This window comes from Globicephala melas, chromosome 14 (genome assembly GCF_963455315.2).
Source record: "Globicephala melas chromosome 14, mGloMel1.2, whole genome shotgun sequence".
Lineage (NCBI taxonomy): Eukaryota > Metazoa > Chordata > Mammalia > Artiodactyla > Delphinidae > Globicephala > Globicephala melas.
Window position 1 is genome coordinate 251,748 of NC_083327.1, and position 22,430 is coordinate 274,177.

Here is a 22,430-nt window from a genome sequence, read left to right on the forward strand (position 1 = left end):
CCTGTGAGATCCCAAGTTACAAACAACTCTTATCTTCTTCAGAAGACATTGTATACTATATAAATAGTAATTTACATATAAATATATGTATATGTGTGTGTATTTCTTTGTTACATTAAGTTATAACTCCTGTGGTTTCTCTTCTTTTTTTTTTTTTTTTTTTTTTTTTTTTTAACATCTTTATTGGGGTATAATTGCTTTACAATGGTGTGTTAGTTTCTGCTTTATAACAAAGTGAATCAGTCATACATAAACCTATGTTCCCATATGTCTTCCCTGTTGCGTCTCCCTCCCTCCCACCCTCCCCATCCCACCCCTCCAGGCTGTCACAAAGCACCGAGCCAATATCCCTGTGCCATGCGGCTGCTTCCCACTAGCTATCTACCTTACTGCGTTTGTTAGTGTGTATATATGTCTGGTTTCTCTTCTTAACTAAACTGGACCCCCTTATCATCACAGTGGCCATGTACATCATTGTATCCTCCAAAACATCCAGATAATAATATCATGGATTCAGTATATAGTTGTTTAATAGAAAACAACTAACCACTGCAGAATACTAGTGTCTCTCAAGGTGTGTTCAGTGGATCATAAATCCTATGAGACAGTCCATGAAGGAAAAGATTTCAAGTAAATTTGGGATCTGTTGTCCACTACATCTCCTTATCAGAGACTCACAATTCACAAGACTCGTGAAAAGCTCTGTAGCCAAAGAAACTGTTGACTTAGTTTGACCCAGTATTTCTCTTACAAGAGTATCAGTTCTGGAGGTCAAGGACATTTTCCACCTCTAATACAACATCTCTACTGCCTAGTAGAGTGCCTGGCACTTAGTAGACACCTAATAAATATTTGAATAAGTTTCCACATACATTCCCCTTTTAAGCTATAGAAGAAAAACATAGTATATAGTAGATTTTGATTGGGGAGAATAATAATATGAATAGATAAATTTACACAAATCATTTTAAATGATTTTTTCCCCACAAATCTACACAATTGCACATTTAGTGGTGATAGTAAACGAACTACATTTGCTTCTGAAAACTTGCTAAGAAGCATGGCTACTAAAAACTACAACTTGAACCCAAAACAATTGATTTAGTTCATCGGTCCCCACTCCTTAGCAGTTTTAATATAGAAGAAAATAGACACATATATTTCTTTTCTGCCATAATATGACATCATATAAGGAATGCTATTTCATTATCTAGAAATAAGATTTGCTTTTGTTATTTTAGTACATTTGATCACATAAGAATAATTCTAGATTTTTTCCCCTCCTGTGACTCTCATAGCATCCCCATCTAAAATAGGCTTTGGAGATTTAGATCAAATGTCATATCAATTGTCCTAGACTGCTTACTATGTGCTTTCACTATAGATTTTAATGTCAATAGAGAAAGGAGAAGGAAAAGTCAGAGGGAAATGAAACAGGTGTATGCAACACCCCTCTCTACTACCGACATTTCTCAGGATTCTGGGGGAAGTTGCATCTATAAGGGGAAAGTTTTTCACCATGGAACTCACGGTGGTTGAACTTCTCATGAAGAATTTTTTTTTCACTACTGAAGAAAAATATGTTTGATTTTACCATAACTGAAAAGTTCTCCTGTTTCTACTTCTGAGGTTTGCCCTCAAGACTACTGTTTACCTAATGGAAGTGACTCCTATGCATGGAGGAAAAAGTACACCATTTGAAGGAAAAGCTAAAGGAGTGATATTCAGGTAGCTGCTCATTCCACCAATGAAAACATACACATAGATTTTCCACTTTACACCTCATTTTCCACCTTATTTTCATGATTTTGAAATGAATATGTAGGGTCTGATGAGTTTGTCGATAGTCTATAATTATTAGTGTTATTAAAATAGAATACAAATGATAAGCCATATGTAAAAATGCTGTGTGAATAAACTGCTATACCCCAAATAATACAAATGAGTGAATGGCAGTAAATGCTAAGAGGGATTAACAACATAAAGGATATTAAAAAAATGATGACCGTATTTCATATTTATGTGTCTTTTTCTCTCTCACTCTTTTTTTTTTTTTTCTTTTTTTGTGGTACGCGGGCCTCTCACTGTTGTGGCCTCTCCCGTTGCGGAGCACAGGCTCCGGACGCGCAAGCTCAGCAGCCATGGCTCACAGGCCCAGCCGCTCCGCGGCATGTGGGATCTTCCCGGACCGGGGCACGAACCCGCGTCCCCTGCATCGGCAGGCAGAACACTCAACCACTGCGCCACCAGGGAAGCCCTTCCCTCTCACTCTTACTCAACTCCTAAATAACTAAGAGAATATGCTCACAAATGGTAAGCATGTTTTGGATGTTCGATGTGTGTTTGTGGGAAAGAACAAAAAAAAACTGCCTCAATTAGGTCAAATATCATACAGGAGATGAATGAGATTAGAGATGGGATTGGGATTTGTGTTAGTTACTCAATAGCTAACCAATCACAGATATGACAGTGTAGTGCAATATGCAAATATACTTTTTAAACAACTTCTCTTAAGTTATCTACTGTCTGTAAAGACAATCACACTCAACTGCTCTGCACTTAACCCCAGAGCTTGAGTTAGAATCTGTTAGAAATAGGTACACGTTTCATTGCTTTGGCAACATTTACATGGCTCTGCATCAGGCAATACAACTGCTAAGATCACACTCTGAGAATTCAGGAAAGGCTAGTGTCCAGTTCTGGTCGTTCTACCACCCAACTGTGATCTAGGATAAATTCCTGATTAAAAAAAAGAAAGAAAGAAAAACCCTGAAGATGCTGAAACAGTATTTCCTACTTCACAGGGTCGTCATGGGGATAAAAGGTCATTAGGATAAAGTGCCTCTCACCCAGGAAACACTGATAAATGCTACTGATGCTACCATCACCATCATCATGACCGATCAAGAACATATTGCCACATGGAAATTCAACATTCCCTGGGCCATTCACAACTTTCCTTTAAAGGACTCATGTTCTATGTGGGGTCTTAACACCTTCAAATAACAGAAAATACAAGTCTTTAGCCTTTTTTTCTGTAGCTAATTTTGGCATCTTTCACCTCTGTCCACTTAAGTGTTGGTTTAGCATATTCTTGTCACACAAAGAAGCTACTTCCCAAAGAGAGGAACAACGTGTCAAGTGACAAAGACATTGAGTGAAGTCTTTCACATCCTAGATTGTCCACGGTACAGCTCAGCTGGTCTCTGGGTTGGAAGGCCTGGGTCTACTTTGCTCGTCTGTTACAGGGGAAGGGACACGGTCCTTAGCATGTGGTCTGTGAAGCAGAGGCAGCTGCGGGTAGAATTATAACACAAGCAGAACTGGCTTCAATTCTTCCTTCTTAGGTCTTTTCCTTCGTGTTCAGCTGTTCAAGGAACTTGCCTGCCCTCTGTCCCTGCCAGGACGATGTTACATCTGCCTGGATAAGTAGGTCACCATTGTATATCAGGAAAGGTCTTATTTGTAATCATCAGGAACCAGATACGGCTAATTTGAGCAGAAAAGGAAACTTTTGGTAGTTTATGGTTAGGTCTCAGTAACTAGAAGCAGACTAAACAACCGAAAGCCAAGGCTATGCTATTGCAATTATAGGATCAGGCCAAAGTGATGTTATAAGTCCTAGCTGGCCTTGCTACCAAGCAGGAACAGGAAACAGGAGGTTGACCCAGCACTGCTGGCCTTGCTTCTTTACATCATTTATTTGTAATTCAAAATCCAAGAGAGGAGTGCAGTTGGCCAACCCGAGGTCGCCCGACTGTTTTCCATCTGTAAGGGAGACTGAGCATGTGAGTAAACAGTGTATCTGACATGTTCAGCTTGTATAACGAGAGGAAGGCTCTGTTTCTCATCAAGATCCACAAAGTGGAAAATTCCCCAAAGAGAAAGGAATTTCAGATCAGATGCTTGAAAAGTTAAAAACAACAACAAACAAATGCAGATGTGGAATTAAAGACATGGAGTAATTAAGAACCTATATGTGGAGTGATTCAGACCTGAGTTCATACCTGGAGCAAGCTACTCAATCTTGCTGAGCTTCAATTTTCTTTAAAGGAAACAACGTGGAAGATGATATCCACATGTAACTTGTGGTACACATGAAGGAGGGTAGTACAGTATATGATGCCTGGCACATCCTATGCATTTTCTAAAACTACTAGTAGTACTATTATTATTGTTACTTATTATACAATTTATTGTAGAAATTAACAGGGAGAGTATTAATAAATGTTAATACAGTGCTAAGTGTCACATTTATGATCTCAACTAATTATTTGTTGATTCAACAAACATTCCACATATCAGAAAATAACCTGTTAGTATATATATATATATTTTTTTTTTTTTACAGAAGAAAAGAAACCCTGAGGCTTAGAAAGTGTAAACAATGTACCAAAAGTCACTCATTTAAGAGGTAATGGAATATTATTCAGCCTTAAAAAATGAAGGAGATCCTTTCATTTGTGACAATATAGATGAAACAGGAGTGCATTATGCTGATGAAATAAGCCAGACAAGATAAATACGAATGATATCATTTATATATGGAATCTAAAAAGAAAAAAAGCCACACTCATAGAAAGAGAGAGTAGAAAACTGGTTGCCAGGGGCTGGGGTGTGGGTGGGGAAAAGAGGGGAAGATTGGTAAAAGGGTACAAACTTTCAGCTGCAGGATGAATAAGGTCTGAGGATCTACTGTATAACATAGTTACTACAGTCAATAATACTGTATTGTATAACTAACATTTTCTGAGAGAACAGAACTTAAGTGTTCTCACCACAAAAAGAAAAAAAGGAAAAAGGTGTCATGAGTTGTTAGATGTATTAATTAACGTGATGGGAAGGATCCTTTTGCAACGCATATGTATATCAAATCATCATGATATACTCTTTGACTATCTTACAATTTTGTCAATTATACCTCAATAAAACAAAAAAAAGAGGTAATAAAGACGAGATTCCAATCCAGGATTATCTAGCTCAAAAAACTACACTCTTAACCATTACAATATAGTATCCATCCATATGTTGTAACTGTAAAATGCTTAACACAAAGGAAACGTTAAATAAATGGTATTTATTCTAACTCTAATGCTTACTAGATATTAGTTATGTGGTATGCTTTACTTCTAACTACAAGGGTATAAGGTGCAAATTCTTGCTACACAACATAAAAGCCCCTGTGGTACCCTGTAGGATAAACACAGTACCTATAAATCTCTCATCTCTCAACCCAGAGTCTCCTCAAGTTGGAGGTCTTTACCCCCTTTATAATGTGGGAATAATGCCTTTCCCACATTTGCACTGGGCATGAAAATCCATACTTCCAGGTGTATACTGAACCTCCACTTAGCTCCTCGTCACCTTGGAATCACCAGACCAAAGATCATTTATTCCATTAATATAAATGATGTAGGGATAGAAGTACAGAATATACAGAGAGTGTTAGAGGAATCCAAACAACAAGTCCTCCACTCTCAAAACAAATTTTAGAGTTCCAAAAGTAAAGAGCAATGTTTGGAAATAAAACTAACATCTACAATTAGCCAAGTATTTATTATGGGCCAGGCTACTTACTAGGCACTTGATAAACATTACAGCTCATCTTCCTGCAGTCCTTCAAAGCATATAATATTGTTTCTATTTCATAGAGAAGAAAATTGTATCTAAGCAGGTCAGTGATTAGCCCAAGACCACAGGGCTAGGCTGTAAGAAAAGAAGGCCAAGTTTCAGTGGTCAAGATGGTGATGGATGTTATAACTAGAAGATTATGGCTAATCAAATAAAAATATTCAAAACGGTCCTAATGTATTATTAGGATTTCTTTAGAATAACTTGGGTGCCTTAGTGACTACAGTAGTGGTAGGCACTACAGTCTCTTTAATTTGCTAATCATACAAATCTACTTTAATATTCTTGGTGACAAGGAGCTAACTACCGATAAGACAGCTTCTTCAGTTTTGGGGCTACTCCAGGGTGAAATGCCGGAACGTCTTACTGTCTGCAATGCTATCTAGTTCTACCAGGGGGAATAAAGCAGAACAAGTAGCCACTGTTCTTGACAAATGGATACAGTTTCAGTTTTTCAAAATATGAGTGTCACATTCATTCATTGTATCAGATAGATCTGTCAAATGGCTTTGCCCATTTACTAATGGATGGCACACTGCAGACACACGTTGGGTCAAAGGACTCAATGTCACCTCATTGATACTGTCATCAATATAATTTGTATTGGCATTTTGTCTCACCCTGACTTTAAGGACTATGTGAGGAGATCCAAGTCTCCAGACCATGGACTGATCACCTCTGCTTGACACAGTATTCTCTGCTCATTTCCAGAGGGGACCAAGGATGAGCTCTTGTACCTCTGAGTCTATTCACCCTACCTGGCAACACATACTAGCTGGGCTGATTGGATCAAGCAGGAGCCCCAGAGTTTAAATTTCCAGCTGCATTGGAGGAAACAGAGGCTATGCCCCAATCCCATAACCCCTCACTTCTTACTGCTAGCCTATCCTAGGCTGTTCTTGCTGATAGGAGTATTTCATGCTAAAAATTAATTTTGCTTACCTGATGGCAGTCACACAACCTCAAATGCCGTTTTTATAAATAAGGCAACCACCAATGGAGTGTGATTTAGGGTTTTTTCTTCTGTAGACCCTGCCTACCCTATAAAATCTCCCATTACTGCATCATGGAGACTATAATCCCTTTCCAAGGGAATAGATTCTTTCCAACCATAAGATGAAATAAGAACTTACATTTCCATACTGCCCAAAAGGAAATAAATTGATTACAAAATGCAGGAGAATGACTGATTTTCCACATTTGTTGTGTTCATTAAAGGGTTTTTGAATAGACTTGACAGTATTAAAAAAGTTCAACACACACAAAATAAAAATTAATAAATGAAGAGAAAAAAATTGCATTTACAACAAACAAAATAAACACATTGATATATAAAAGGCTGTTATACATCGATGAAAAATGGATGTCATAAAGTCACAAACATAAAGTATTAACAGCCAATAAAGATATGAAAATATGTTCAACCTTGCTATTATTAATCAAAGAAATACAAATAAAATAATTCAGGTGCCATATTTTACTGACTAGAATGACAAAGTTTTAAAAAATTTGATAATACTGGTATTGATATTGATAATACTGGTACTGATGAGTGTGTGTAAGAAACCACACTGGATGTTAAATTCTTGGTAGAAATAAAAAGCATGGTAACCTTTCTGGAAGACAACATGTCAGTATGTACCAGAACTGACAACCAGCCATTCAAGTTCTAGAAGTCCACTCTAAGGAAATAAACAAATGCTCAAAGACATATGAACAAGGATGCTTGTCTCATTGTTTAGCAAAGCAAAACAGGAATAATCTAAATGTTGAACAGTAGGGACTGGTTAAATAAATAATAGAATGCTGTTAACCATTAAAAATGATGCTGCAGATTTTTATTAGGTGATGAGTAATCATCACTTATATTACTAAATAAAAATCTTATAGAACTGTATTGTAGTTTGATATAATAATTAAAGGTATTTTATACTTGCATTGTATTTATATGCACCCCGTCACAAAAAAGTTTCAAAAGATACCCTCAAAAATGTTACAGAGATGATTTATCAGAAATGGGATTTTGAGTTATTTTTCCTTTTTTCTTTAAATCCTTTCAATTTTGGAGTTTCTGCAATGAGCCTGTATTATTTTTACAATTAAAAATATTTAAATTTACAACAAAAGGATCTAAATTCCTCCAATTTTCCATTTATTTTCCACCCTGGCTCAGGGTATTTGTGTAAAAAAAAAAAAAATCAGCTTATTTTCTCTTTTCATAAGTTAACTATTTTAGTCTGGCAAAAGTTTCACACAGGAAAATTGTTAAGGTCTGAGTATTCTATTACCTTTAAAAGCACTGGAAAAAAAAAAAAGCACTGGAAACTTTGAAATTATTTCTTTCAGAATTTTCATATAATACTGAAAGGCGGGGGGGAGGTAGCAAAATGAAGGGAAATAGATAGTAGTAGTCAACTTCAATTAAGAAAAAGCAACAAGAGGCATTTTGTACTCTTTTGATACGGCAGAAGCCCCATGTGTCAACTCTTGCTAAAAAATGTATATATACACACACATATATATGTTTGTGTGTATTATATGTATATGTGACACACACACATAATTAATCCACAGTCTTAGGCTAATCACTCATTGTGGCAGAAACAACGAGCTGTTGACTACACTTTAATTAGCTCCTCCAGCCTGTAGAGGCATCACTAGGACCAAGATAGGAACAACATTCTCCATCTCCGCTTGCATCTGGGTATGGTTCTATTCCAAAGAATGTGACCAGAGGTGACCTGAAGAGTTTATGTCTGAAGGATAACGAGTTGATAATTGTAGCTTGCAGCTTCCTCTCTCCTTTCCTTTTTAGGACAAACGTAGAGCCACTGGATGAAGGTGGTGGGTCCCTGAATAACTGAGCAGAAAACTGACCCTCAGACCACCAAAGTCCATACTACACTCCTGAGTGAGTGAGAAATGAACCGTCCATGTGTTGCTCCACTGAGGTTTAAGGTTTATTATTTAGTGTTTAACTAATGCATTTTTTCTTTAAACCTCAGTTGCCTTCTCTGTAAAATAAAGTATTTGAAAAGGATCAACTGTAAGTTTTTTCCATTGCTTATGTTTTTATCTTAGTTTTTAATTCTCAGAAACATTGTGCGCATTTTAAGTTAGTAAGTCTACTTTTTTTCCCACAAAGACGGTTTCTTCAAGTTATGGAGAAGTCATAGCAGACTGTTGCTCCAGTTTAAGATACACATTCACATATGAGATGAGAAGGGTGAGGACCCAGAGAAACGCCTTTGACAGAGGGGAGTGAGAGCATACTGAAGAATGTTTAGTAATAAAGAATTCAGATGGGAGAAACAGATGGGTTACATCTAACAGATTTGCTCAAAGGAATTCTGGAAAGGCAAATATGTGAAAATGTATAGCAAAGACATGAAATGCCTTTTGGTCCCTAAATGGATTTCATTTCAAAGACGTGCATATTGCAAATACATGTACCATAACACTTCTCTGTCCACTTCTAGAATTTTCTAAAGCCTGACAGAACATCTGCAGAGAGAGATGTCATTCCAAGATAATCCACTGCAAGTTACTAAATTAAGATAAAAATGTCCTTAACCTTGAACAGTTTTTAAAGAGATTTTAGAAGAAAGGAGCCCTCCAGGGGGTTGTATAACTATATAATTGTACCCTTTCTAAAAGGCTATTTACAGATACATAATGTTTCCCCTTCATTCTTTAAAGTAAAATATAGGATAAAAAAATAGTTTGGGGATAATATTTGTTTGGGACAGCAGGCACTGCTAATCAGTACCACTCTCTCCTTATTCCTTACTATCAGAGCCCTGGTTTAGGAGACCCCATTATCCTTAAGGCTAAGGTGGCCAGTTTAAAATCCGAGCTGATGAGATCTAAGTGCAAGTCTGCTGACCATCTGTGGTAAAAAATTTGCTCTCTGATTTACACACTGCCTTTTTTTTCTTACTTAATTCCTTTTTTTTTTTCCCTTTTCTTTCTTCCTGCCCAAATTGCTGGAACACTATTGGAGATTCTGGGGTCACTTTGAAGCTATGTGGACGTGCTAGAGATGTGGAAGCTGGAAGAGCTAAGCAACGCAGTCCCCTGGTGATGCCCTTCAGCGGCTGGACTAACGCTAGAGGGACTAACTCCAAACTTCCTGCTACCCGTGGAAAGTAAGGGAAATCACTCATTCACTTTCTGTCACCTACTAACTGATCCAGAACTCTAACCTCAGGGTTCTAGAACCCTTCTCCGTATCCCATAGTCATACTCATGTTCCGGACTCCTGATCATCAGACTTGCTTATAGCAGATGTATGGGGAGGATGGGCTCTTCTGGAAGCCCTGATACTTCCTCCCCTACCCCCACCACACACAAATAATGATCTTTATGTCCACTCATCCTTTTATCTACACTCAGAGGCCAGGGGCCCCAGGAAGGCTTCACTGACAACCCTTTACTCCTCTCTACATGCAGAAAGGGTAGAGGTGTGGGCTCTGGAATCAGACTTCCTAGACTTGAATTCTTAATCTGTTACTTACCAGTTTAGGACATGGGCAAAGTAGTTACCTTCTCTGGACACCCCTGTAAAAGAGGAACACTAAGTAGCACCTATGTACCTTACTGAAAGGATTAAATGAGCAAATGCAGGTAAAGTTCTTATAATTTTTTCTTGGGTCAATCAATTCTAGCTGCTATTGTTACCTCTGGCTAATTTAGGGCAGAGTCCCTTTGCCCTCCTTTGGTTCTCTGGGCCCGTCTCATTCACAACACACACAATCGCATACTGCAGAGTTTTGAAAGGTGGTTCTCAAAATGTGGTCCCTGGGCCAGCAATATCAGCCACACCTGGGAACTGGTTAGAACTCTGGCACTGGAGCCCAGCAATCTGTGTTTTAACGATATTCTCAGGCAAATCTGATGCACACTAAAGGTCGACGACAACTGAGAACATCTGTCTCAGACTCTCCTGGAGGCATTCACCAAAAATAGAGTTACAGGACCTTACACCTGACCAGCTGGAGAAGGGGTCTAGTAATTGCCCTGGTTATCATGCTTGTCATGATTTTTCAGCACATAAATGTTTGAGAATCACTGCCATTTTGAATGTGTGTTTCACTTGTCTGCTTTTCCAGTGGACTTTACTTCCTTGCAAGGAAGGTTTGTGAAGATTTGTTGTTGTTGTTTGCATTATTAGTTTTATTATGCTAATTCTAGAATCTCTGGTGCATAGTGCAATCTCAGGCAGGAAGTAGTGGCTCATTAAAACAGGTATCCCAAACGTCTTAGTAGAACTTCAAGATTAATTCCTTCAGGAAGAGGTAAAATTGTCATTATATGCAGATGATATGATACTACATATAGAAAACCCTAAAGACTCTACATGAAAACTACTACAACTGATAAACGAATTCAGCAAGGTAGCAGAATACAAGATTAACATACAGAAATTGGCTGCATTTCTTTATACCAACAATGAAATATCGGAAAGGGAATGTAAAAAAACAATGCCTTTTAAAATCACAACCCCAAAAATAAAATACTTAGGAATAAACCTCACCAAGAAGGCAAAAGACTTATATGCTGAGAACTGTAAAACATTAATAAAGGAAAGTGAAGATGATTCAAAGAAATGGAAAGACATCTCATGTTCTTGGGTTGGAGGAATTAACATTGTTAAAATGCTCATACTACCCAAAGCAATCTACAGATTTAATGCGATCCCTATCAAATTACCCAGGACATTTTTCACGCAATTAGAACAAATAATCCTAAAATTCATACAGAACCATAAAAGACCCAGAATTGCCAAAGCAATCCGGAAGAAAAAGAACAACGTTGGAGGCATGGCCACCCCAGACTCAGACAGTACTCCAAAGTCACAGTAATCAAAACAGCATGGTATTGGCACAAAAACAGACATATGGATCAATGGAACAGAATACAGAGCCCAGAAATAAACCCACACACCTCAGTTAATCTTTGACAATTAATCTTTGACAAAGGAGGCAAGAATATATAATGGGAACGAGACAGTCTCTTCCGCAAGTGGTGTTGGTAACGTTGGACAGCCTTATATAAACCAGTGAAGTTAGAACACATCCTTTCACCATACACGAAAATAAACTCAAAATGTCTTAAAGACTTAAACATAAGACATGACACCATAAAACTTCTAGAAGAGAACACAGGCAAAATATTCTCTGACATAAATCATACCAATGTTTTCTTAGGTCAGTCTCCCAAGACAATAGAAATAAAAATGAAAATAAACAAAGGGGACCGAATCAAACTTACAAGCTTTTACACAGCAAAGGAAACAAATGAAAATGAAAAGACAACCTACAGAATGGGAGAAAATATTTGCAAATGATGCGACCAGCAAGGGCTTAATTTCCAAAATATACAAACAGCTCATACGACTTGAAGACAATAAAAGCAAATAACCCAATCAAAAAATAGGCAGAAGACTTAAAGAAACATTTCTCCAAAGAAGAAATACAGATGGCCAATAGGCACATGAAAAGATGCTCAATACTGCCAATTATTAAAGAAATGCAAATCAAAACTACCATGAGGTACCACCTCACACCAGTCAGAATGGCCATCATTAAAAAGTCTACAAATAACATATGCTGGAGAGGGTGTGGAGAAAAGGGAACCCTCCTACAACACTGTTGGTGGGAATGTAAGTTGGTGCAGCCACTGTGGAAAACAGTATGGAGGTTCCTCAGAAAACTAAAAATAGACCTACCATATGATCCAGCAATCCCACTCCTGGGCGTATATCCAGACCAAACTATAATTCAAAAAGACACATTCACCCTGATCTTCACAGCAGCAATATTCACAATAGCCAAGACATGGAAACAACCTAAATGTCCATCAACAGATGAATGGATAAAGACGATGTGGTACATATATACAATGAAATACTACTCAGCCATAAAAAAAAGAATGAAATAATGCCATTTGCAGCAGCAACATGGATGCAGCTAGAGATTATCATACTAAGCAAAGTAAGTCAGAAAGAGAAAGACAAATACCATGATACCACTTATATGTGGAATCTAAAATATGACACAAATGAACCTATCTATGAAACAGAAACAGAATCAGAGACATAGAGAATAGACTGGTGGCTGCCAAGGGGAAAGCAGGTGGGAGCGGGATGAACTGGGAGTTTGGGATTAGCAGATGCAAACTGGTATATATAGATTGGCTAAACAACAAGGTCCTACTATATAGCACAGGGAACTATATTCAATATCCTGTGATAAACCATAATGGAAAAGAATATGAAAAAGAATGTATATACCTATGTATAACAGAGTCACTGTGCTGTACAGCAGTAATTAACACAACGCTGCAAACCAAGTATACGTCAATAAAAAATAAGTTAATTAAATTTTTAAAAAGATTAATTCCTTCAGAAGAACAAGTACTACACATTCACAAAAAAAGCACCCTTTGAAAGTTTAAATTTTTGAATTTCTTTGCCACTTCCTTAGTTTTGATCATCTTGGACAATATATTTTTAATATTGACTTTTAAAAAGAATTGTGTTTCAGTGTTTGCTATCCTTAGAGAGACAGAAACAGATAAGTACAACTAAATACTTATTTTTCAAAAGTCTCAAAAGTATAAGGGAAATGAAAGTAATTATATCTTCAAATGATTTTGGGGTATGTTTCTAATTTCATACTTCTGATGTGATTCAAGATTAAAACTGTATTAAGACATTTGAGACATGCTGCATTGGTATTAAATGAATTTAATTTTGTGAAAAGTGGTAGAAATATTTTCTTCAGCAAACATACCTGCAGATATAAAATCACAACCATAAATCTACAAAAAAGCAAGCTATTGAATGAAATCTGATTGGTTATTTCCCTGCAGTATGGATCTGCTAATAATTTAATTTACTACTTGCTAACAGAAGCCAAAATTTAAATATACATATATATGTGTGTGTGTATATTTATATACATATGTGTGTGTATTTATATATATTTATACACAAATATATGTACATATATATATCTTCAATTTTAAATCATTCATATATATGAACAAGTATACATACACATATATAACAACTGTTCATATATATATATATATATACACATATATATAAACGATTTAAATTAAAGAAAGTACATCTGGTGGCCTATTTTTTCCCCCCGATTTCTAAAGAACACCATATTCTATTCTAGGCAGCGGAATGTCAATCCACCTTAAGGGTTGTTCAATGAGCATATCTGAGAAACCACTGGTTTAGCCAATGATGTACTTATTGAGGGAGGCCCTAGTGCCACTGTCAAGAGCTTATCCACAGGAGAGGTAAGAAGGTACTTGTTTGGTTTGTGAAAAGGAGTAGTGAGGAATGGCAGGTAGCTGCAGGCTGATGACACGTGATGTCCATATATATGTAGAACCAACACGCCCATAATTGCACCCATTTTCCATACCCAAATCCAAAGCCTTTATATCATTAATCCCAGGCAAAAATGGTAAGATTCATGTGTGTTACTATCCCACAGCTTCAAGATGCCTATAAACTCATATGAGTATGTCTTAGTTTTATCAGTGCAGGACAAACCAGGCTTCTATCACCAAGCCCCATTCCATAACAGGCAAACCAGTCCAAGACTTCTCTGAGTGCTGCAGGAGAGTCTATGGAAGGGGCGCTCACTCCACTGTGATGCCTAAAATGCCTTTGCACAGAGCAAACATTCAATACATGCTGAATGAATGAATGAGTGAACTGGTGTCATAAAACAGGCTTATTTCAGGGAAATTCCATTCAACAGGCTGGCATGCCTTCCTACCCATCTTAATTGTTAAGCTTGCAATCAGACAAAAATTTAATTATAAAACGTTACAGCTGAGGAAATTTTAGAAACTATCTACTCTCCAGAGGTATACAACTTTAATTTAGTGGTAAAAATCACTAGGAGTGATTTAGGAGTCTATCAGACCTGAGTCCAAATTCCACATCTACCATATTTTCATGAGCAAATAACTACTTCTGAGGCTCTGTTCCATTTATGCATTATGGGATATCATAATAATACATACATTAATTGTATGACTATCAGGGGATGAAATGACACAATCCATTTGCCATGGTCGGCTAAGTAATTTGCACCAAGTAAGCACTCAAGACATTAGCCAATATTAATAGCGGAGAGATGAAAACAAAACTCTGGGACTGATGCCTACCCTAGTGGCCCCAGTGGTCGTAATGACTTTCTTCCATTCAGCCTGCTCTCTTCTCACTAAGACTAAGGAAGAGAAGATGAACAAATTAGGAATAACAATTTGAAAATGGTTTTATACTCCCTGAATGAATGGAATTATAATAAAATGATTCATGAGTTCTGCAGAAATATGATGAGACTTTAGAGCTTTATGTTAGTTCTCTACAAAACCAATTTATGGCCCTAAGATGTACCTTCCCACCCAGCCCCATCCTTACCAGGATCAAATATCATTGTAAATGGAAAAGTCAACAACACATAATCAACAAGCTAAGTTACAAGCCAGTGAAGTCTCGGAGCTTTGATAGAGAAAATTCGGATTTATCATTATATGTAAAAATAAGATGATATGAAGAACTCAATATAAAAAATATTACCTGGAGATCTATAATCTCTATAATAGTGCTATAAAAAGTAAACAGCTAGAAATCTATTTAGATGGTTTTCCTTATAAGAAAGCCCTTTCTGTATAACTTTTAATGTACTATTGATGAGAACAATTCAACGAAATTCAAATAAATATCTGCAGATGTCCTACAAGAAGAAAAGAACAGAGTTAGATGCGACAGGGGATAACTGGACTTCAGGATGAGTAAGACCCTATACTTGACCTCAATAAATTAACATGAAATACAGTGGATGAGTCATGTACAGAATGTCAGAATTCTAAAACGCCAAGCTAAGTACCAAAAGGAACATGTGGGGACTCTTAAGAAGGAAGTAAAATATTGGTTAGTTGATTATGAAAAGGCAGAAGGGAGAAGGCTCCCTTTGGCTGCTCTTTGAAGAGATCACTTCCTTTCCCCCCTGGTCCTGAGGCTAGGATGGCATGGGCAATAGAGGAATGTGGGGATTGAGAATCATTTCTACTCTCACCAGAGTGGCTGGAAGCAGATTTTCTTACCAGGATGTAGTAGTAGGCTAATATTTAAGGGTTCTTGAGGTCAGAGAGAAGGGTTTGAATACTCCGGCTCCATCTCTTGCTGTGGGTCAAGTTTCTTACCTTTCCAACACCTCAGCGTCTTTATCTGAAAATTGGAGATGATGATAATGTCTCCCACCTGAGTGTGAGAACTACACGATATAGTGCATACGCAGGGCTAAATTTGGTGCCTGGCACACAGAAAGTGCTCAGTACGGCAGGCGAGTGTAGTGACAATAAAGGCAAAGATGACGGGGGTAGTGCCGGTGTTGCTTCTGCCCCCAGAACAGGCTCTGACTGCGAGAGAGTTAAAGCACCTTTGGGTTCATGGGGGTTTATATATAAGCAACGGTTGATCAATGTGAGCTGGTTGTCCAAACGATTATGTGCAATCTAAGAAAAAAATGGGCCTCGGATCTGCTCAGCTACTTAATAATATTAGCAGCGGGAGTAGTCAAAGAAGCTATATTTTATTAAGTGTTTATATGCCAAACAACGTGCTGAACGCTTTAAAAGGATTTACTCACTTATTACAACGAGGCTATACGCTAGGTCCTGATAATGTTATTCGTCTCTTTCAGATGTTGACTGAGCCTCAGAGGGGTTACAAATGCACCTAAGATCCCGTTGTCAGTACATGACGGAAATGAGTTCAAATCCAGCCTGTCTGACTTGTTCTTAATCACTAAGGTATGAAATTAAGCATGTTGCCCTTTGCCTGATTCTCCTTCTGAGGCCTGAATATTTCACTTAGCGCTCGGAGTGCAGAAGAGAGAAAATTCTCTCTCATTGACCCAACTTGGCATCAATATCCAACTCCCCTTCTCAAAATGGGTTGCTTCAACGAGTAGCAATGAATGCCGGGTCGTGGACCAGTCACCTTGATGACTAAGAGTCAGACACTAGGGAAAGAAAATGCTCTGTGACAAACCTACCCTTGTACAGAAACAAGACAGAAATGGGGGGACAGGGCAGAAGATAATGGAATAAGGAATAGGAAAAATAGCACCTGGCATCGTGATAGTAATAATAATAATAGTAGTAGTAGTAGTAGTAATAGTAATAATAATAGACTTTACTATGCTCTAGGCATTGTATTAAGTGCTTGGTGTAAGTGACTTCATTTTAACATTGAAAACAAGTCTATGAGGATGAAATATTATTAACATCATTTTATAGGCAGGAGTATTGAGGTTCAGGTAATCAGGTAAATTGCCCAAGCTCATATGGTTAGCAAGTGGAAAGCAGAGATTTGAACCAGCACCTACACTCCTAACCATTATGCTATAACCATTATGCTGAAGACATAAGAATTCCAATGGTCTTTCCCCATAACCCACTCCTACACTCCAGACTTAAATAGTCCAAGATCAAGAGAGAGCAAGCTTGGAGTTGCCACTCTTCAGTGAGTGTCAATCATTTCAAAACAGTGTATTTGCTAACAAGATGCAGTTCCTGTGATAATCTTCTCAACCAGGTATCAAGAAACAGGAAGTAAAGATTCAAGTAACAGTATGTTCCTACTTACTTACAAGGAAGGTGGGACAGCATAGTTGACACTGGGCTTAACTGTTCTGGAAAACGTGGTCCCAGTAGGCATACACACTGGTACATTTTCCCCACCTACCAAATACAAAAGAAGTATTTCATTTCCATGTTGCTCTTCAAGTTCCACCTCATTCGTGCCTGTCATTCATCCTCTGGCCTCTTCCTGTCTCCATTTCTGTACAGAAAGGTGCCGAGTCTCTGCTCTCGGATACGAAAAGGGTGTGTTAGGAGAGGGAGCCATGGTACCTCAATGTCTTTTTTTTTTTCATCTTAATTCTATTATGCCAACTCCACTGAACTTAGTTAGAGTGAATACAGAATTACACAATTACCCTCTGTTCTATTCTTCAGATGTTATATTTTGATAAAATTTACGATATGCTGCTCTCCCCTTGAACATCAGATGAACACTAGAAATGGATGTGTGTTGACATAAAATCTGTTATAATTACAATTAAAGTATAGCTTACATAATGATAGTGTTAACATAAAATTATAGATGTGTAGAGACAACGTGGTCATGCATTTTTTAGTATAAGTACATGCTTAGACCAATATCTGTTAGTGGAATGAAGATGGAAGAGAATTTTGGTTAAGCCACAAAGGCTGTTTAAAGACTTGCAGATAGCTAAGGGGAACTCAAAGACCAGTAAGATAATATTTCCCCTGCCATGTTTTCAATTGCAAAGTGAAGGGAAGATGTGAAAGTAAGTACCCCTATGGAAATTACAAGACAAGTACATTTTTTTCCTTGAATACCTGGGTAAATGCTTAAATTCTAATGTATATCAGTGATGCAAATTTTCAACTGAGTTTGATAAATCATAAAATAATAATTATACATATATGTATATAAAACTGCATGGAACTAGACAGTTCAGAATTACTTCTAATTAAAGAGGTACCCTATAACAACTAACTTAAACCTTACAAAATATGGTTCCAAGTACCCTATCAGAGTGAAAAGTAGGAGATCGAAAGGTTTATTGTAAATGTTTGTAGTCATGGTGTCTTAACTACAACTACTGTGTCACAAATACTATTAAAATAATTGTGACGTTTTATTCACTTTTACTGCAAACAACAAAAGAAACTATAGGTATTTTTTTGTTTCAGGTAATTATTTTAGCTAACAGTTATTAAATGTTTTGAGAAGACAGAGGGCTAATTGCATTACTTCATTTTATCTTTAAAATAGCGCTTCCATGTAATTATTCTTAATATCTCCATTGTATTAAAGTGTATCTCTAGTTTAGATCTTTCTTCAGAACTGCAGACTTGTGTATCCAACTGTGTACTCAGCATCTCTACTTGGACGTCACGAAAACATCTCAAATCTTATACCTCCAAAACTGGTCTTTAATCCCCCAAACATGCTCTACCCCAAACTTTTTCCATCTTAGGTGACAGTAACCACACCTTTCCAGTTCCCCAGGCCCTAAATCTCGAATTCACCCTTGACCCCCTCTTCCTTTCCATTCTTGCATTCAATCTACCATGAAATGCTGTCACAACCTTCCCAATGTGCCACTTCTGAGAATTACCAGCCGCTAGCAGCCTGGTGCAGGACACCAACATAGACCTCGAGGATCCTGTAGTCACCTCCCGAGATTCTCCCTGACTCCACTCTCTCCCCACATCCTCAAGACCACAGATAGAGTTATGCTTTTCAAACAAGAGACAGTTCATGCCACACCTCGGCTGAAATCCTGCCCCTGGCTGCCTACATTTAGAGTAAAAGACACAATGCATGTGATGGCCTCCCAGGACTTACCCAATCCATCCCATCACATATCCGACCTACAGCCCTCCTGCTGTCTCTTCCTCCCCACTGACTAAGTCAGCCAGGGTGGCCTCCTTGATATTCCTCCAAGCTGCCTGGCATATTTCTGCCTTAGAGTTTTGGGACTGGTTATTCTTGCTCCCAGGGAGTGGTCTCCCCCTCATACATTCTGACAACTCCCTCACTTCAAGTCTTTGCTCAAATGTCAACTTATAAAATCCACCCTGACTACCCTATTTAAAATCAGAACCTACCTGTACACTCCTCCAGCACTCCCAACCCAAGCCTCTTCAGTGAGCTTCACATCCTTTTCCTTATCCCGTAGCGCCCATCAACCTGTGACAAAGCATAGAATTTATTTATAACATCCGTTTCCACACGAGAGTGTAAGGAGGGAGAAAGCATGCAAGAAGGAGCACGCAGGCAAAGGCTCTTGTCTAATTTATTCATTGATACGTCCAAGCATAGAGAACAGGAAGATGCTTGATAAATAGTCCTGAAAAAGATACAGATGAGGAAACTAGTAGTGAAGATCAGAAAGTTTAAGCAACTTCCTCAAGGTTCTAGAGCTAGAAGAGGGTCACAGTAGAATTCACACTTGGGGATGTCTAACTTCAAACCTCTTAGCCTCTCTGCTATCTTTTTTTTTTTTTTTTCTTTGCGGTACGCGGGCCTCTCACTGTTGCGGCCTCTCCCGTTGCGGAGCACAGGCTCCGGACGCGCAGGCTCAGCAGCCATGGCTCACAGGCCCAGCCACTCCGCAGCATGTGGGATCTTCCCGGATCGGGTCACGAACCCGTGTCCCCTGCATCGGCAGGCGGACTCTCAACCACTGCACCACCAGGGAAGCCCCTCTCTGCTATCTTAAGTCCATGAAATTCAGGATTTGTTTTAATCAGTGCCATGGAAATTCTCACTCCACTGAATAGGATCAGCAGTAAGCTGACCCAGGAGGTCATTTTTCCCACAACAGTCTTTATATATATGACTAAGGAACACACTGGTAAAAGAATATGGGAGAAAGTCTGAGTATGACAAGTCAGCTAGACTGATATTAACTAAAAAAGCTGTGTGAAAATATCCTTAAAAAGTTGCCCCCAACTCACTCAAAGTCCAAAGTTGGAGCTGGAAATACAATGTCATGGAGTTTGGATAAGAACAGGTTTTCTCCAAGCTGAACTATGACACAGAGATTAGAGACTTCTAGAAACTATACTTTTTCAATGAAAAAACATCACATGAGAAAAATGAGGCCTAGAAAAATTAAATGACTTAAGCTAATTAATGGCAGGACTGAGACTAGAGTATACTTTGTGTAATTGGCTATGGTCTTTTTTGTTGTTGTTGTTATCACTTCAGAACGAGACAAACTTAAAGAAAGGAAACACAACCAAAACTCAGTGGCTGGAAAAGAGATGGATGTGAACGCCCACTTGTTTCTTACGTATAAAGTTACCCCTCGCAGTGTTTTGGAGGAGAAAACGCTGGCTCTTCCCAACGTTGGTTACATACACAAAGATTCCAAAGACAAGACAAGTGCTTTGCAAACAAAGTAACTAGAACCAGCTCAGGCTTCCCCGCGCCGGGTCCTACGTTCCACGGTCAGAACCACCAACTGTATCCCCCCGGGTAACAAGGTGATTCAGAAAACCTGGCGCCTTCAGAGAAGCGAGAAAACTTAGCCGGGAAGAGAGTCAGGAAGAAACTTGCTCAGCTTCTTGCTGGGGTCTGAAACGATCCCAACAGAGTCCTTAAACCCCTCAGGTTTCCCCAATCAAGCACCCTCGCCTCCAACCTAGGCCACCCCAGATCTATCAGACGACAGAAGTCCGCGGACGCACGGAGAGCTGACCACCCCACGAGAGAGACCTACGCGCGGCCGCGCCCACTCACCCGCCGCTCCCCGGGAGACGGGAGACCAGCCCGGGGTCCAAGTCCTGGGCGTGGCAGACTCGCCACTCTCCGGGCCCGGCTCCAGCTCACCTCGGCGCGGCCCGCCTGGGCGCCGCCATCTTGACCACAAAGGGGGCCTCGCGCCGGAGGCCCCTGAGCGGGCGCCCTGAGCGGAGCCGGAGCGCCGGGGAGCCTCAGGTCGGCGCCCTACGTCCCCCGCACGCTCGCTCCCTGTCCACGCGCGACGAGAGTCCCGCACGCAGCGCCCGACCCAGGCTTACGCGGAACCGGCGCCCCGCGCAGCCCGCACCGCGGCTCAGGCGGCGCCGAGGGCGGCCCGGGCGGAAGAGCGGGCGCGGGGCACGCGCTCGGTAACCTGGCAACGCGGAGCAACCCGGCGTCTCCGGCGAACCCCAGCCCTCCACCGCGAGGAAGCACGGACCCCCGCACCCGCCGCCCAGCCCGCGCCGCCCCTCGGTCGCTCCGCCCGCCGCTGCCCGCTGGCTATGGTCTTTTAAATCCATGATACAACGTCTATATGTAACAAATCTGTTAAACCCTAAATGTTTATGATAATTCAAGTAATCCATTATCTGAATTATTCTTGAAGATAAAACATCCAAAGACTTCTTAATTGTATGGGTATACATACATAAAATACACGTGGAGGTAACTTCAAATGTAGAATGTGCCTGTCTCTATTCCTTCCCTCTCCGCTCTTTTAAAAAATGCCCCTTTAAAAATTGCCCACTCACCATCTGTTAGGTAAATTTGCTGAAACACAGTAAATGTGGAGACAGAAATTGTTATAGAGACTATTCCAAATGGCACTGACACCTGTATTTATGAAATTTTTAAAAGGGTAAGTTAGAGTTGTTTTTTTTTTTTAAAAAAAAATCCCACTATAGTGACACCACATCATCCTAGGTGCCCAGTTCTATCCAATTACATAAGATGGAGAAAGAGAGAGAGATAGAAACAGAGAGAGAGAGAGAGGAGAAAGAGAAAGAAAAAAGGAAGAAAACCAAGTACTTATGTATAAAATGTTGCTCCCAAAGTTTGAGATTATACTCAAGCATCAATGAACAGAAGGAAAACACTTACAAATTTACAAATGTATTTAATTTATGGTATGAGGGACACAGGTTTAGATTTGCAACACGCTCCCACAAGGGTCAAATTGACCACTTTTTTCTATCTAGTTGCTCTTGAGAGAACAAAACAATTGAAACAGATGCCATTCAATTCCAAGTCTATAGCTTAGACCATGTCACTGCACATGAAATATTGTTCATTCAGAGTCAGCACATAGCAAGAGTAATTTATACTCTCAGAGTGTTTGCTCTCAAGTCAATAGCAGAGAAGCCTTGAATAAAAACGTTCCCATTACTTTCCATTGTAATATATCTTACTT

The 22,430-nt window shown here is 39.1% G+C and overlaps 1 protein-coding gene across 1 annotated transcript in view; it reads left to right on the forward strand.

Annotated features, from left to right (window-relative positions):
- LOC115850842 (centrosomal protein of 78 kDa-like) overlaps window positions 1-21,186 on the forward strand; it is a 71,769-nt gene extending 50,583 nt beyond the window's left edge. The window contains exons 11-12 of the mRNA XM_060283955.1: window positions 17,325-17,527; window positions 20,923-21,186. Of these exons, the coding sequence (XP_060139938.1) occupies window positions 17,325-17,527; window positions 20,923-21,186 (467 nt within the window). The remainder of the gene's footprint in view (window positions 1-17,324; window positions 17,528-20,922) is intronic.
- The last annotated feature ends 1,244 nt before the right edge of the window (window positions 21,187-22,430 follow it).